Source organism: Phaethon aethereus (assembly GCF_964289735.1).
Source record: "Phaethon aethereus genome assembly, chromosome: 15".
NCBI classification, from domain to species: Eukaryota; Metazoa; Chordata; class Aves; order Phaethontiformes; family Phaethontidae; genus Phaethon; species Phaethon aethereus.
The window spans coordinates 10,616,765-10,631,946 of NC_138591.1; the positions used below are offsets into that span (position 1 = coordinate 10,616,765).

General features: G+C 42.9%; 1 protein-coding gene across 2 annotated transcripts in view; it reads right to left on the bottom strand.

The window, feature by feature from the left end:
• LOC309410235 (multidrug resistance-associated protein 1) overlaps nt 1–13,995 on the bottom strand; it is a gene marked incomplete at its 5' end in the record, with an annotated part of 54,793 nt that extends 40,798 nt beyond the window's left edge. For both annotated transcript variants that reach the window (XM_082006600.1, XM_082006599.1), the window contains 2 exons: nt 487–663; nt 13,948–13,995. In XM_082006600.1, coding sequence (XP_081862726.1) covers nt 487–663; nt 13,948–13,995 — 225 coding nt within the window. The remainder of the gene's footprint in view (nt 1–486; nt 664–13,947) is intronic.
• Nucleotides 13,996–15,182: the final 1,187 nt, after the last annotated feature.

The following is a 15,182-nucleotide window of genomic DNA, read 5'->3' on the forward strand; positions in this document are numbered from 1 at the left end:
AGACACACACTCTCCAATACACCATGCTATTATAGTCATTCTTAACACTTTTCACTTATTCTACGGGGCGGAGGGAAGGTAAGAAAACATTAAGTATGGATTTCACAATAGAAGTGGAATAGAACACCTGCAGCAGCTCTAGAAATCTATGCTGTGTAACTTAAGAAGCTGACAGGATAATAATTTTTTTTTTAATTGAAATAAAGGCCTCAAGATTGAGTTGCCTTAAAATAGTCTTATCCAACTCATTTTACAAAGGATTTGCATGCTTTTTTTCCTACATCAGAGTAAATTTCAGAAAGCCTACTGATAAAAGGGCAACGGAGAAACATAAGGCTTGGAAATCAAACAGAAGTCAGTTGCAGCTGAAGTGTGCTCACAGGCCAAGATTGATGCTGAACAAAAATAGTGTGCTAAAACATAGCTGAAAATAGATTCAAACTTCCAGATAAGCTTAGTAAGTTCTGATTTTAAAAAGTCACATACCGTTTTGGCTTTGTTGAGGTTTGACATTTGTATGTATCCCCTGTCATGACAACGAAGGTATAGGAAGTACACTGGGAAGCAGACCCACAGGTAAATGCAAGGAATCCAGACCAGGACTGTGTTCTGAAAACATTGTGTGAAGTCTGGATTTTCTGTGTGCCATGTCAAATTCCAATCCTGGGGAGGTAAAATGGATCAAGTTAAAGAAAAATCAAACACAGAACTTCAGTATTTAAAAAAAAAAATAGCCACTATCTGCCTTATTCTGTATCTCTTATTGTATATTTATTTCTACTTGTATTAAACTGGCTCCATTCTATAGTGTATCTCATTTTGTTGTACTTTTTGTAGCTCAGAAGTTTTAAACCTTCACAAAATGACATTAGCATCACTTTTGTTGGTTATAGATAGCTACCATAGCACATAACTCACTCCAATGTAATACTGGAATCTTTAACAGTATTAATCAAGGATTTTCACATTATCATTGCAGAAAATAACACAACAGTGCTAACTATCTCCTATTATAACCATTGTGCATGTCTGTATCAATACTCAGGTACACTGCATTCCCAAATTTCAGTGTGGAAACATTATCTGGCACACAGTAAAAGTGAACAGCACAAGACAACATGACTTCACTATCTGTAAGGTCGTCTCACAGCTCCCCAGCTGTCTGCAGCAAACCCCGTTGAGACTTTCTGGTAATTCGTAACAACAGGGCATAGAACTAAGTAAAAGGCTTGCCCTTGCAGCCCGTTTCCCACTCAACAAGAGGAAAACGTAAAACAATATAATTCAACGTTTTCCTACTTCTCTCAACACAATTCTCAAAACCAAGATAAATCACCATACAATCAAACCAAAACTGACACAGTAATAAAAACGTGATCACCGTTGCCACTACTGGTAAAGGGACTATTTACAATGGCAGGCTATTTAGTAAAATGAACTTTCATACCATACTTATGATTGGTTTGAGTTAGGGAAATCTCTTGCAGGAAATTCTACCTTAAAATAACTGACGCTGCTGTACAATTACCACAAGGGACATTTCCTCTCAAGTGCTGTAGGATTTCTGACTCTCCAACAGACTGACGCAATACAGAGAGATCACTGCTGCACATGGACTGCAGTATTCAACAGCCGAAGCATAGCACGCAGGCTTCTGTTTAAAAGCCACACAGCCAAGAGTAGCAGTCCCATGCCCAAATGCTTGTTAACTGTAGCGTCATTTTCAGTTGCAAAGCATTTTTTCAGACAGTTGCACAGCTTACAATTGCGCAGAATACCAGTAGCGCTGCTGGGACATAACAGCACTCAGTAATCCTTCTTCTCTAGAAAAGCCTGAGCTGGTCACAGAAGTAAGTGCCATTATCCACATTTTATAGGTGAGGAAACAAAACCAAAAGGAGCTGTAGTGCCTGCACCCTCTGTTCCAACATCAAAGCTGGAAACAGATCCCACTGATCAAAATCGCCACACTTTAATCAGTGGAAGATGAGGACAAATAAGGATCAAACAGTTTCAAACACAATTACAGAGAGAGGAAAATAGATCTAAAGAGAAACAGAAGACATAACTTGCAAAATTTTCAACTTGAGGCTAGCCAGACCTATATTTTATTGTAAGAGCAGGCTTCCCCTTAAATTTGACCATTCTATACTAAGATGCTTTGTTGTTTGTTTTTTTTTTTTTTTAATAACTTCTTCTGAAAATGTAGAAACAAAAATATTTTCCTTCCCCACTTCCCCCTCAATTTCTGTTACAATCTAGGACTTCTTGCTCTGTTAGATACAAGACAGTATGCACAGGACACACAGCTGTTCTTTTTCTCCTCTAATTCCACAGCATTCTAAAAATTCTTCTCACTTCATATCATTTTTATCAGTTAAAAAAACCCTCCAAACTTAATACAGCCAATTCAAGGAAATTAACACTGGCAGAGCATAAAAATGCCCAATGATGTTTTAGTGTATCTGCACAGGGGCACGCAAGTTGTCCGTGACAAGGCAGCGACTGTGAGACGCTGTGAGCGAGCCACATGCTTATTGAGTTCCCTAACTGCATAACATCATCAGAAATTTCAGCTGAGTCATCCTTACATTTAGCCACCACACAAATGTTTTTGGCTTTCTAAGTCCCAGCTGCTCCACTCCAGCACAACAGCCAAGAAAAAGTCTCATGACTCTGCAGAACAGTTTACAATTCACAAATTAAGACAGTTAATAACTTTACACAAGTAAATTACAGGATGTAATCAGCTTTACACGCAAACAACAAGAGCACTGACATCATTTTACTGATTAAATTTTTCACGATCTACACACTGCTTAAGGAAGTTGCTGTAAAATGAATCAGGCAATTACCAGAAAGGACAGAGCGAGTAATGAACGTCACGGCCACATCTCTAAATAAAAGAAAGAAGTGCTGTATGCATGACTGCTATGCCTATTAACTGGAGGATATTCTAAAAATATGTGCAATCTTTCATTTGACTTTCATATTTGCAAATTATCTGAAGGTGTGTCTACACTAAAGGCAAGAGGGTGCAATGTAACGGTACTTCAGGTTTAAGAACAGAAAGTTGGAACATATGGGCAGTTTGGGGCAAGATTACTGCTAGAATTTAACATCTACAGCAACATCAGCGTTTCTTCTTTCATATTTTTCCAGGATTTGATCCAGAGGCTGTTGATATCAATTAGGAATTTGCTTAGCTTAAATACACTATTCTTCTCTGTAAGAGAGAAATGGCTACACACAGGTGAGGTGCAGAAGCCCCTTCCATTTTACATTCATGTCAGGTGACAAAAGGTGAGGAATGAATCCATGAAGAGAGAGACATGGTGGTATTTTTTCCTGCTGATTCCCTAGGTGCAAGTCTCTCAGGCTATGTATACACAAGGCAGTAGCACAGACAAGAAGAGCAAGTAGATCAAGTACTTGCTTCTGAGCAGCAGACACCCACACAAGATGTCTTTCACTCAGGTTCACACGAGACGAGTTGCAGGCTCCCCTGCAGACCAACCAGACTGTCCATCTGGAGCACTTTTTCCAGTTAAGACCTGTCCGAAAGGCACGCGGGCCACTCCCAAAGGAGCCAACATACAGGACAGGGGACTGTCAGGAGATCACACCAGAAGCAGGCTTGTGGTCTGAACTGAGATGTTAGTGCCCTCAGTGGGCAAAGGCAAGTGGAACTCAATCCATTACAAAGGAAGGCATACCCTAAGTTCTGCATGGAGGATACCACAGTTTTATGAGGTTCAGCTGTGGCTGGAAAACATGTCCCTCTCATCGTGAAACCAGTATGTATCCATATTCAAATCACAATGTTCATCTACACAAGTCTAGACTAGTTCTGTCAGTTTAAAGTACAGGCTTCTGTTTTGCTTCAGATAAACCCAGTTTCAGAGTTTTATTTTTTTCCAGCACACCAAAATTCTCTTATGGATCAATGCAGAAACATTCAAGTTTCACTCTGACTAATCAGATAACCCTTCTACTTTGCAAGAGCACATCAAATGACAGAGATCCAAGTATCCATTGAAAGCCTACACAAACTAGCAGCCTCCTGCCATGAGCGAGGAGAAAGAAAAAAAGGGGTTAGGGCTCTTGCTATTGGATTGTATAATCTGGAAGCAACCTTTAATTTAAGCTATGACTGCAGGAACCCACAGGGGAAGTATCAGTCTAATCCTTGTTCCTTTCTTGGTAGATCTTGAGAGAGAAGACATCTGCTGTTGACTGTTTTAGTCTAGTCTAGAAAAACCACATCTCAGATGTTAAATAGTTTCAGGCTGGGATTTTTTTTTCCTTTTAAAAATCACTGGACAATTTTAAAGTTTCCCAGAATAGCAAATGGGTATTTTTAAACTTACCTGACCTATTTCTCAGTTTTCATTTACATCACTAGCACTGTTACTGAAAAAGACACCAGTCCACAGTTTTTGTGCCCAATAGTATGTTTTCTCTTTTGGCACAAAAAGGCTTCCTATCACATTTGAAGTGAAACCCTCTATCTCCAAGGAAGAGCACAAGAGACGCTTGGCATTCTCCAGAATTGGACGGATCTATTCACAGGCAAACCATTTATTTAACAGTGCATAAACCCTATGAGAATAAAGAACTATATTAATTCCTGTTTAAAATTCCAGGAACAGGCAAGATAAAAACATTGACAGCAGGACTGCAAGACAAAGTTGCAACACAGAAGATTAGTTATTCTGCCGAGAGAAGGAAGACTACGGGCAAGCTGTATGCCTCCAGTGTGCCTAATCTGAGGAATAACAGTATTTGACACTGGGCAGGACCTTGTGGCTGACTGCCCCTCTCCTGGCCGCCAGGAAAGGCTGTTAAGTGTGCAGCCAGCAGCCGCCTGTTCTCACATCAATAATCCTACTTGACCCATAGCACATTTTAAAATTCTCACTGGCAGAAACGGAGAGGCCAAAATTGCTCAGTTTCACACCTGCTGTGCACCAGTGTGCTAGAGATGCAGACTGCCAACCACACTGTTAAATCCACCTGCATGAACCAGCTGTGACTGACAAATGACTTAAACATTACCACACACCTACATAAAAAGTGAAATTACAAAACCACACCGGAATCTTAGTATCACGGTCCATGCTTACTCCTTCAAATGGAGTTTGACACTAACATCAGTGTGTACCCACTACTTCGATATCGCCCACAGAACCACCATCTCCTTTGTAACACCAAGATACGGTTTCTCATTATTATTTTCCTAGCAATAAAACACATTTTTTGCTTAATGCAATGCTTACATTTAGTAGAACACAAGTAATTAGTTCCCTCAGGCTCTAACACTGTAATGGCAGCTGACAACTTTCATTATAATAGTATCACCACTTTTTCATTGAAATACGAAGTCTCACAATCTGGCAGCTCTAGAGAGCATATTAAAAAATTCCCCAGTGCAGCACCTACAAACCCATGAGCTGACTCAACCATTCTCCCTCAGATGCCCCGAGAGTGCAGGCTAAAGGCCGACACCATCTAGGACAGCAAATTTCCTGCCTGCCTCCCTCCAGATAGATTTGCCAGATCTGGCTGAGCCTCCAGCCTCAGAAGAGCTACTAGCATCAGCGGACAACAGGGGATCGGGGGTGTGCACACACAAGAAAAGGACCTCTGTGCCTTTAAGGCTGCTTTAAAGGAACTCTGACCTTACTTCATTAAGAGTCCCTACACCCCAGTTCTCCATCAAAACCAATAGCAGAAACAGTGACACTGTTGACCATGCTAAGAATTAAGGAAAACAATTAACTACAGTGACCCAGATTTTGCAACAGGTTAGAAGGAGGTCTGTTTTCAAGTGATGAACTTAAGAGACCTCTCCAAAGTTAATTCAGCTTGCCAAGTTTTACTCCGTCTAGATTTAGAAATTTTGAAGACAAGACTGAAATTATGTTCTCAAAACACTGTAAACACAGTGTCTTCATTCTGTCATTCGCACGGTGGAGTCAGATCATGAAAACATGCTGAAGCTCACTATTTCTAAGAGCATATTTATAGAGTAGAGCCTACAACAAGTCCATCCATACGCAATCTTCACCAGCAGAACACTTGCCCTGCTGTGCTTACTGTTCAGGCTAGATCACAAGAGGTGACAGGCTGATAAAACAAGCAATAGATATTGGTACAAAAAAAATACCCCGGAACTCCCACAAAAAGCAGCAGAAATACCCACACTTGGCAGCTCTCCTGTCTGCTCAGCAATATTCACAGAAACAAGCAGCAAAGACAGTAACAACATCCCTAACAGTGGCAAACAAGGCACTAAATGAGGTATATGAAGCTAGTACAAGCAACCATCACAAACTTCCTGTTTATACATTTTTCAGTCCTTTAAAAATACTACGCATATTATATTGAAAGTATCTTGGGAAAAGTGCTACTTGCATGAAAGGATCAAACGGCTCTAGAATCTATTCCAGATGAAGTAGCATAGTATAAAAGAACAAACACACCTGTCCACTTTAGCTGATATATATTTCCTCTAGCTTTTTTTGTTAATAAACAGGAAGCTACCCAAAACGCATGGATCTCTCCTGTGACACAAGGTAGTAGTTCTTCTTGCAATTAAAGTTGGTGCAGAATGTACAAGTAAAACGGTACTTTCACTGTGATGCAAAGTGAGCTCATGCCGCATTTAAAATAAAAAGCTTTCAACACACTGTCAATTCCTTTGAAGACATATACTAACTACACAAAATAAATGGTTTACTGGTTTATTGTATCACCTAAGGGTGTACTCTGCAAATAGGAAGAAGAAAAATTGAAAATACTCACACAGATTTTACAGTAGTATCGTTCCAACAACTATTTCCTATACTTAATGAAAACAGCCAGGAATGACTCTCTATTTTTAGAACACAAAACCAGGATTCTACTAAAAAGTAAGAGCCACACAACCAAATACTTGACCTCATTCCCATACCTCCACAGACTCTAAAAACTGCTTCTGCAAGGAAAAATGATGGAATTATGCTCCCGCACAGAACTATACTACTTCCACAAGCAGTGGAACAAATGAACATAGAGTGTGCCAGACTGATGATTTGGGAAGAGACTTCAGGACTTTCCTTCATGGTCACATCTGAGGATAGGTGCTCATATGCCCACATAAGTTCTCAGACATTTCTTCAAGCCAATAACAGCCCAAAATAGATGGATAAGTTTCTGCCTTTTTGTTCTTCTACTGCCACAACGGTGAGATAAGAAACACTAATGGTAATGACCACACTGGGATGTAAGAATTAGATTCAAAACTCCAACATTCATGGAGATCACATTCACCCACAGAATAAACATATTTTTGGCTTTGCGGGGTGTGTGTGTCCCCAATTACTACAGGAGAACTAAACCTACCATGCAATTGAGGATCTTCTCTCACTTGATACTAGAGTCTTGGTTGGGGTGGGGGGTGTCCACCGAACAGTGAGAACACAAAACATTTCTCCTCATAAAACCATGAATGGAACAAAACTACTGCTATTAAATCAGAAGTTCGTTGGTTAAAATGCCAGTAGTAGTCATGGAAGCAAGGAACTTGCTAGTTTAGCAAAAGTTCAAAAAATACAGGTCTCCAATTACAATTTTGACATGTAAGTCTTTTGTCTGAATAAAAAGCCTTAAATCATTCACAAGCAAGCCTTCTAGCCAGCTTCCCAAAATACCATGTTCAGATTGAGGCCTCAGATGGGGGAAGAGACCATGCCCCTTCTTCCTTTGTTTCAAAGTCATTGTGAAATCTAAGCTTTATTCTTATAGTCTCTCAACGTTATCACAAGACGAGATCGTTAGAGCAAGAGGGGGAATGTTTAAAAAAAAAATAAATCACATAATAAACAGGGGTCCTAAAATTTTTAAATCATTTATATAAAGAAGATTTATGTGGAAAAATATCAGTAAGTATTTCTAGTGAAAGGGAAATACCCTTAATTTCTCATAATGTTGTCTACTAGTAATTGTTTTAGCAAGACTAAGGTCTTAACAGTAATGACTTGCATAATGCAGATTTGACTTGTTAACACAGCCAAGAAAAAGCTTCTACCTTCCAGTACCTGGTCCTGAATTTAAATCAGGTGTCTGCACCTCCTCACCCAAAACCCAAATATGGGTATTTCCTAATGGTTACAAAGAGTTTAAATCCTTTGTCATAGACAGCACTGCACCAGCTGAAACTGTGTGTAAAATGACTAAAAAAAACATGTTTTGCCTTTGTTTCCCTTTAGCCTAAAATAAGAAGCTGGTGCTAACAAGTTGCTAGAGAAAGGAGCACCTGCAGCGGTGGAATTTAACAGAGCTGATGTTTGTAATGCAAGAAGCAAAAAGCCACTGAACTGTGGCTATTTTTTGTGTCAGGGAAACATGGTAGATTACATTAGCACTTGCAAAATTAAAATGTTTAGCCTCTTTCTACAGAGGTAAGATTTCTGTACCCTGACATCTCTGCAAGTACTATGAGACAACATTTGGCCACATGACAACAAAATATTTACGGAGTTTCAGAATCAAAAGGATGGGTTTTACCCTTCTGTAAAGTTATTCACTGAAATCACTGTTACTTAAAAGGATACAGGAAAAAGATTCCTGCTGTCATCTCCTTTTTGCAGCAAAAACAGGACATGTGCTTAATAATGCAACAGCCTGTATATCAAGTTCAAATCACTGTGAGAAGTTTGAACACACCTGGGTAATAATCTTACAAAGGGACTAAGATAACAGCTTAAGTTGGGATAAACTGTATCCAAAGCTACCACAGATGCAAACAGTGAGAAAACAGTAATGCACGGAATTCTGACTCTATTAAAAGTAAGCAAAAGGTCAGTACTCGGCAGTAGGCTTTTTAGAGATGTGACCCAGAATGACTTCAGTGCAACCCGGGTTAACCTTCACTTAGTCCCAGTATAGCACAGTGTTTCAATGTAAACCGCACTGTAACTGCATGGAACAGCACAAGTTATTCAGGCATTTTGCTGGGTTTTTTTCCTCATTTAACTTTTCTGAGCAACTTTGACAGCTGTAAAATGACAGGTCATCTGTTAAGAAAACCCCCATCAACAACAGAATATCAGGCTTTGTCTTTCTGTATTTCCCCTAAACTGATCTATTCTGGATCAAGAAAGATAAATTTAATTTCTAATGTAAGTTTAATTTCTATGCAAATTTAGACCCTTGTTCACACGACCAACAAAAATGTTTTACAGGTTTAAATGAGAGAAAGCTGACAAAGAAGCCTCTGGCTTTCATCGCTAAAAAACCCAATGACAACCAAGCTATGAGAATCAGGCGATCAGATGTTTATTATAATAAAGGCACCGTCTTGCATAAAGATTTTTCTGTTTAACACTCTGCTGCTGCTGCTCCTCCTCTGTTCCAAATGCTGTCCACGTGACCTTCCTATGACAGCAAATAAGCAATTTTCTGATCTATAGATTCTTTTAAACTCTGATCACAAATGTATTCATAAACTTGATACCTTCACAACTAAAGGAAGAGTCTGAACTCATAATTTGTTTGTTATGAGTTGTTGTTATAACAAGCTCATTCAGCACCACTCTTACAGCACCTCAGACTCCTCCCTAGCTCTGCTAAAAATACACTGAAAAAGCAGGAAAGACGTTTTACAGTGCAAAAAGCTGCAGCGTTCCAAGATACATGCTAAGTTACTGCTTATCTAATGCATAAAAGCATAAGCCACAGAACTTGAGAACATGAATTTACCCCTTACATTTAAAGTCAGTTTTCCTCAAATAGACTTCTGAAGGAAAATCAAAATCAGTGTCCTCATAAACAATAGAAACATAGCAGCTGTTTACATCACACAATATCACTTCACAAATGTCAGCTAATCATTATAATGAACTAAAGAATATTAATTTTTTTTCTCAACAAAATCCTATCAAGCCACATTACAGTCTTAGAAGATCTCAACATGTCTGCAACCAGCTGAGAAGCTGGTGGATCTCCCCTAGCTACAACGTCAACCCAAACACAAAACAATGTCTTTGGACAAACACTCAAGAAAATACATTTATTAAGATGGAGAAAACACGCCTGAAAGCCTCAGACAGAGCTCTACACAACAGCAAGGGAAACAGAGCCCAATACCACCAAGCTGGTCCCTGTATTTTGTGTGCAAGGCTCTGCCTTGCCTTTTCTCATCTATTCTATCTCCTGTAGGTTGGTTCCACATGAAGAAGTGCTAAACCTAGAACAGTGTTTGGATGCAGTATCTTTACTGACAGACAAGAGGCTCCACAAAAGCTTTCTGCACCAACAGGAAAGAAGCAGGCCTGGATTTACACAGGCAGACACAGCTCGAATCGCTACAGGACTCTACTTTTGAAAACAAAACAGAGGAGATGAAAAAACGCTTTTCTCCTAGAAGTGAATGGAATTACTTGCTTTCGATCCTTCCTCAACAACCAAAAGCCCAACTAGAAAAACATGGAGAAAATTTTCCACTAAGTTCCCACTGAGATAAAGAAGAATTAGAGTTAACTCCTTCACAGGCAAAGGCATTGTGGTTAGACAGGACATGACAGGAGCTTATATAAATATAAGCCATTTCTCTCATACTCCCTTAAGTATAAGCAAGAACCTCAAAAGTTTCAGATTCTATTTGACTTACATGAATGAATAACTGAGACCTTCTGTAAAACCTGGCAGAGCAGCTGGGAAGGGACTGTAAGGAACTGCTTAGCGTGAACACACTTTTTCTTTCACATCTTCTTTTTCATAAAAGCCCCTATTGTGGGTTATCCTTGAAAACTCGAAGTGTCACAAAAACTCTAAACCTCTTCCTTTAGAAATTTCAGACATGAAAAGACTTCTCTAAATGTGATACTGCATAGTTTACAAGCTCTGAAAAACTGAAACTACCCCAAAATTTTATTCAAAAAAAAAAAAAAAAAAAGGAAAACCAGCAGACTATTTCATAATGTAACTGAACTGAGACCACCGATTGTGCGAGTGTGCACGTATCCAGACAGCTAGGTCAGCAGGCCAAAGCATACAGTAAGTTCTACATCTGCCTTGACACTTACCCTGCTTGCCTAGAATGACAAAGAGTTCCTCACCCCACTTTCACTTTTCTTTTTTTGCATGCTGGTATTGAAGCATGGTAGACTGCACTCATACGCTAGTGATACTCTAGACAAAGCTACCTCAGCATGTCAGGTCACAAGAAAGTTTCCCAGTTTAAGCAGGCCCTTAATGTCACTGAATTGAAATGCAAGTAGTGCAAAACATTACCCCTACCCCACTAGGGTTTTTTAAAGCTTTTGTCATCATCAACAGCTATTAGTAACTTTATCTTACACAGCTGTACCTTTCTTTATGTTATGGATGGGATACTCACTCTTGAGATACTCAGTGCTGCTAGAGAAAGCAAGGGAGAGACAGATCCCTTCCAAAAACAGAGTGTGGTTCAACGGAAGCAAGAAACAATTACGTTCTGTAGGCAAATCTGATTGTAGTGGAGCTAATATGCTGAGTGGGGGCAGAGAGAGAGGTTAAAGGGAGATAGGGGGGAGTGAAGAAGAAGATAGCAACTTGCTTGGGCTGTTGACCTTTCAGAATAAGTATTAAATAAAACCAATCTGTTTAATTCTCAGACAAGGACTTTCAACAACAACATTCCTTGGGTGTGCAAGCAAGAAAAACCCTGGCCAGCAAAGCTTAAGAAGATTAGCATACAGTCTGTAAGGGTCCACTAGGTCCTTTCAACCTGCAAAATCTCCCCCACAATTTAAAACTGAGTTGCCCCGAACTCAGCACCGAGGCTTTCTTGACAGAAAAACGTGTTTCTTCCTTGAAGCTGAGTTTGCTAGGAAGTCCCACTGCTCCACTAGCAAGGCTTTGGCACCAACCGAAACAGCTGATGCAGGCATATAGTTCACCACAAGAACGCAGTAATACCAGGTATCTAGCTATCGCCCAGCTCTGAGAAGCAGAAGAGTGCAGTCCACAAGACAACAGCACACTCACAGGGGATACCTAGAAGCTCAGTGAAACACTGCATATACATAAGCATTTTCTGAAAATCCATTACAATTTCAGCTTCAAATAGTAGCAACAATGGAAATACCAGAAAATGAAGTAACCCCAGTATCCATAAGCACCAAAACTAGCATTACTACCCTGCCCACTACTGGGAACCGCAACAACAAAGTGGATACAGAGTGTTGTTTATGAGGACAAGTTCAGCAAGGAAGAATATTTTTCCAGACACATCTTACCCAACTGGAATTCACAATTGTTTTTTTGCAAGATTAGAAGAATCCAGAAATCAACCAACCACACCCAAAGGATCTTTAGCTGGAAGAAATGAAAGGCAGACTCCATGTGATTTGCAGAAGGATGACAAATCACAAAACCATCTATATTCTCGGGAACCAATGCAACTACTGGGGAAAAAAAAATAACATACAGAGTAATTATGACACACCACAAACATCAGAAATGGCTGTAGTATATACAAAAATTGGAAGTGTTTTTGTACTAAAGGAAACTGCCGATATAAACCAGCTGTTTCCAACATTCTCAGTGTAGTTTTTGCTTCTACCTGATGTTTCCATTCCACAGTTCAAAGAACTGGCAGCTCTTTTTAACAAAACCACTACTCTCTCAAGTCAGTTTTCCCATAAACTCAATTCTGAAACATGTATTTGCTAAAGCTCCTCAAATAGAACGCCTCATTCTAGGAGAGAGGAAAAATACATTTCATGACAACTCACAATTTAGCCATTTCCAAGAAACCTGAAAATTAGCTGGAGAGAGATATGAACTTAAACAATGTAAAAGCAGGTTAGCAGAGTCACTTTTGATCAGTTGGAAAAGCTAAATGTCTTAAAGTCTTGATTTTAGTATTTCATGAGTCATGTTTTAATGGTTCTTGAGATAAATAGTACAGTGGTATTTGAGACATGCACTTTTTTTTTTTTACTAGTAAGGCTGCTCATTAGCTCAATACTATTTGGCAAATATCTGATAAATATGTGGAAGTTCTTTTAACAGTCTAAGACAAACTACGTTTTCCTCTTACCCCTACACTGGCCTTCAGAAGCTCTCACTCCCCCTTTTTTTTTTTCCTCGCCTAACTTCCAGCTCTCCTCCCTTCCCCCACAGAACCTCCTCCTCCATACAACCTGTTTCCTCCTTCGGAGGATTTTCACTACCCCTGGCCTCCCAGGGGCCTCACTGCTGCCAGCACCTGCGCGGCTCTGCAGAGGAGCCCTGTGTCTCGGCTGAGCACGACCCACACTGTAACGTTTCCACATCACTCACCCTTGCACAGCTGGTTTGCGGTTCACCCACCGCGGGCTGTGTTCGCCCCTCTTAAGAGCGAAAATACTGCTACGCCAACGTGCGATACAGCTGTTAGCCGGCAGAAAGCGGATCTCTGGCCGCCTTCACAGGACAGCACACCGCTCTTCGGCACGGCAGCAGGCAGTCACCGTTACTGTTATTACCCGCACACCCGTGAGTAACGCAGATGAGTGGCCAAACACGGTGGGCAGAAACCGCTCCGGTCACTCGGGAACCCGTTCGCAGCCCCGCAGGCAAGCACCCACTCACCAGTTCCCCTCCCCAAGCGTCTCTCTGCGGGAAATCCCGCATACGAGGCCCACCAGCTCCCGCTCCGCGACCCGGGCGCGGGGACATCGCACCCAGCCGGAGACCATCCAGCCCCGGGCCGCGGCCCTGCCCCTCCACCCCGCCCGCGACCGCTTCGTCCCGCTGCTCCCGCACGCACGGCCAGGGCGCGCCGCAGCCGTCAGGCTCCCGCTCCCCCGCCGCCAGGCGCGGCCCCCTCGGGCTCCTCCCGGGGGCCAGGGCCCGCACCCATCCGCGTCCCACCCGGCTCCCCGCCATCCCTCGGCGCCGACACCGGCAGCCGCCGCAGCCCCACCCGCCGCTCACCCAGAAGGGCTCGGAGGCGTCCGCGCTGCAGAAGCTCTCGACCCCCATGGGGCGCGGCGAGGCGACCGCGGGCTCCCGCGGCAGCGCGGCGCTTCCCCCTCCGCACCTCTCCCTGCCCGGGCGGGGACGGCCAGCAGCGCCTGCACGGCGCCCTGATTGGCTCCGCGGTCACGGGGATGTCGAGACCCGGCGCCGCCGCAGCCCCGCCCCGGCGGGGGCGGGCGGCCCGGCGCACCCCGGCGGCGGCGGCCCGCGGGGCGCCCACCGCCCACGTCCGGGCGAGATGAGCCCGGCCCACGCCTTCGCTCCACGCGAACGCCCCGCGCCCCCGTCAGGGTAACCGGGCTGAAGCGTTGCCCCCCCCGCCCCGGCCCCCTCCCTGCCCGGGTCAGCTGCCCCTCGCGGCCCTCCGGGTCCCGCACTCTCAGCCGCGCCGCCGGCCACGGACCGCACCCGCCCGCCGGGCTCGACCAGAGCCACTGGCGAGCATCATGGCATCCCCCCTTCCGTGAGGCTGCTCCGGGCCCTGGGCACAGGCACCCCACGCAGCCCCCGTGGAGAGGCACGGCCGTGACCTGCCGGCACCCGGGCCCCGAGCGACAGAGCCAGGGCACCGTCCTTGGGGCAGGCCCCAGTGAAAGTCTCCTCGGCTCACCTTCAAATACTTGGCTTTTCAACGTGGATCGGGTTAAACTGGTTTCAGAGCCCCGGGCTAGTTCAAATTGACTAGTGCAAACTGAAACAACCAAAATGACTTCATCCACAACGAAGTTTGCACCAAAATACATACTAATTGAAATTACTGCACAGCCCCCATGATTGCGTTTGGTTGTGTCCCACTAGGCACTCTTCACATCCCACTTAAAATGCATTTGTTAGACCCACAGGCAGTATCTGTGCTCAGCTGGCTATCTAACCCCCTAGAATAGACCAGCTGGAGTATGGATGGCACATACGTAGGAATGACATCATACACTGCAGGGAAGAGCAGTGTGGTTACACACTACTCTGCAATAATATCCAAAAGCCTTAATCCCATGAGTTACATAAAGAACCTCAAATTGAAATGTTGTTTTGCATCCACAGCAATTACCGTAACTGACAAAGTTGTTAGGAGAGAGGTCTCATTGTCTGATGTATAAATGAAAAGCAAGCACCGCACATACAAAAACACGTACCACCTTTTTACCCACCTGCACGCCTTCACCGCAGTTTCAGAGCTGCGCTAGGTCATC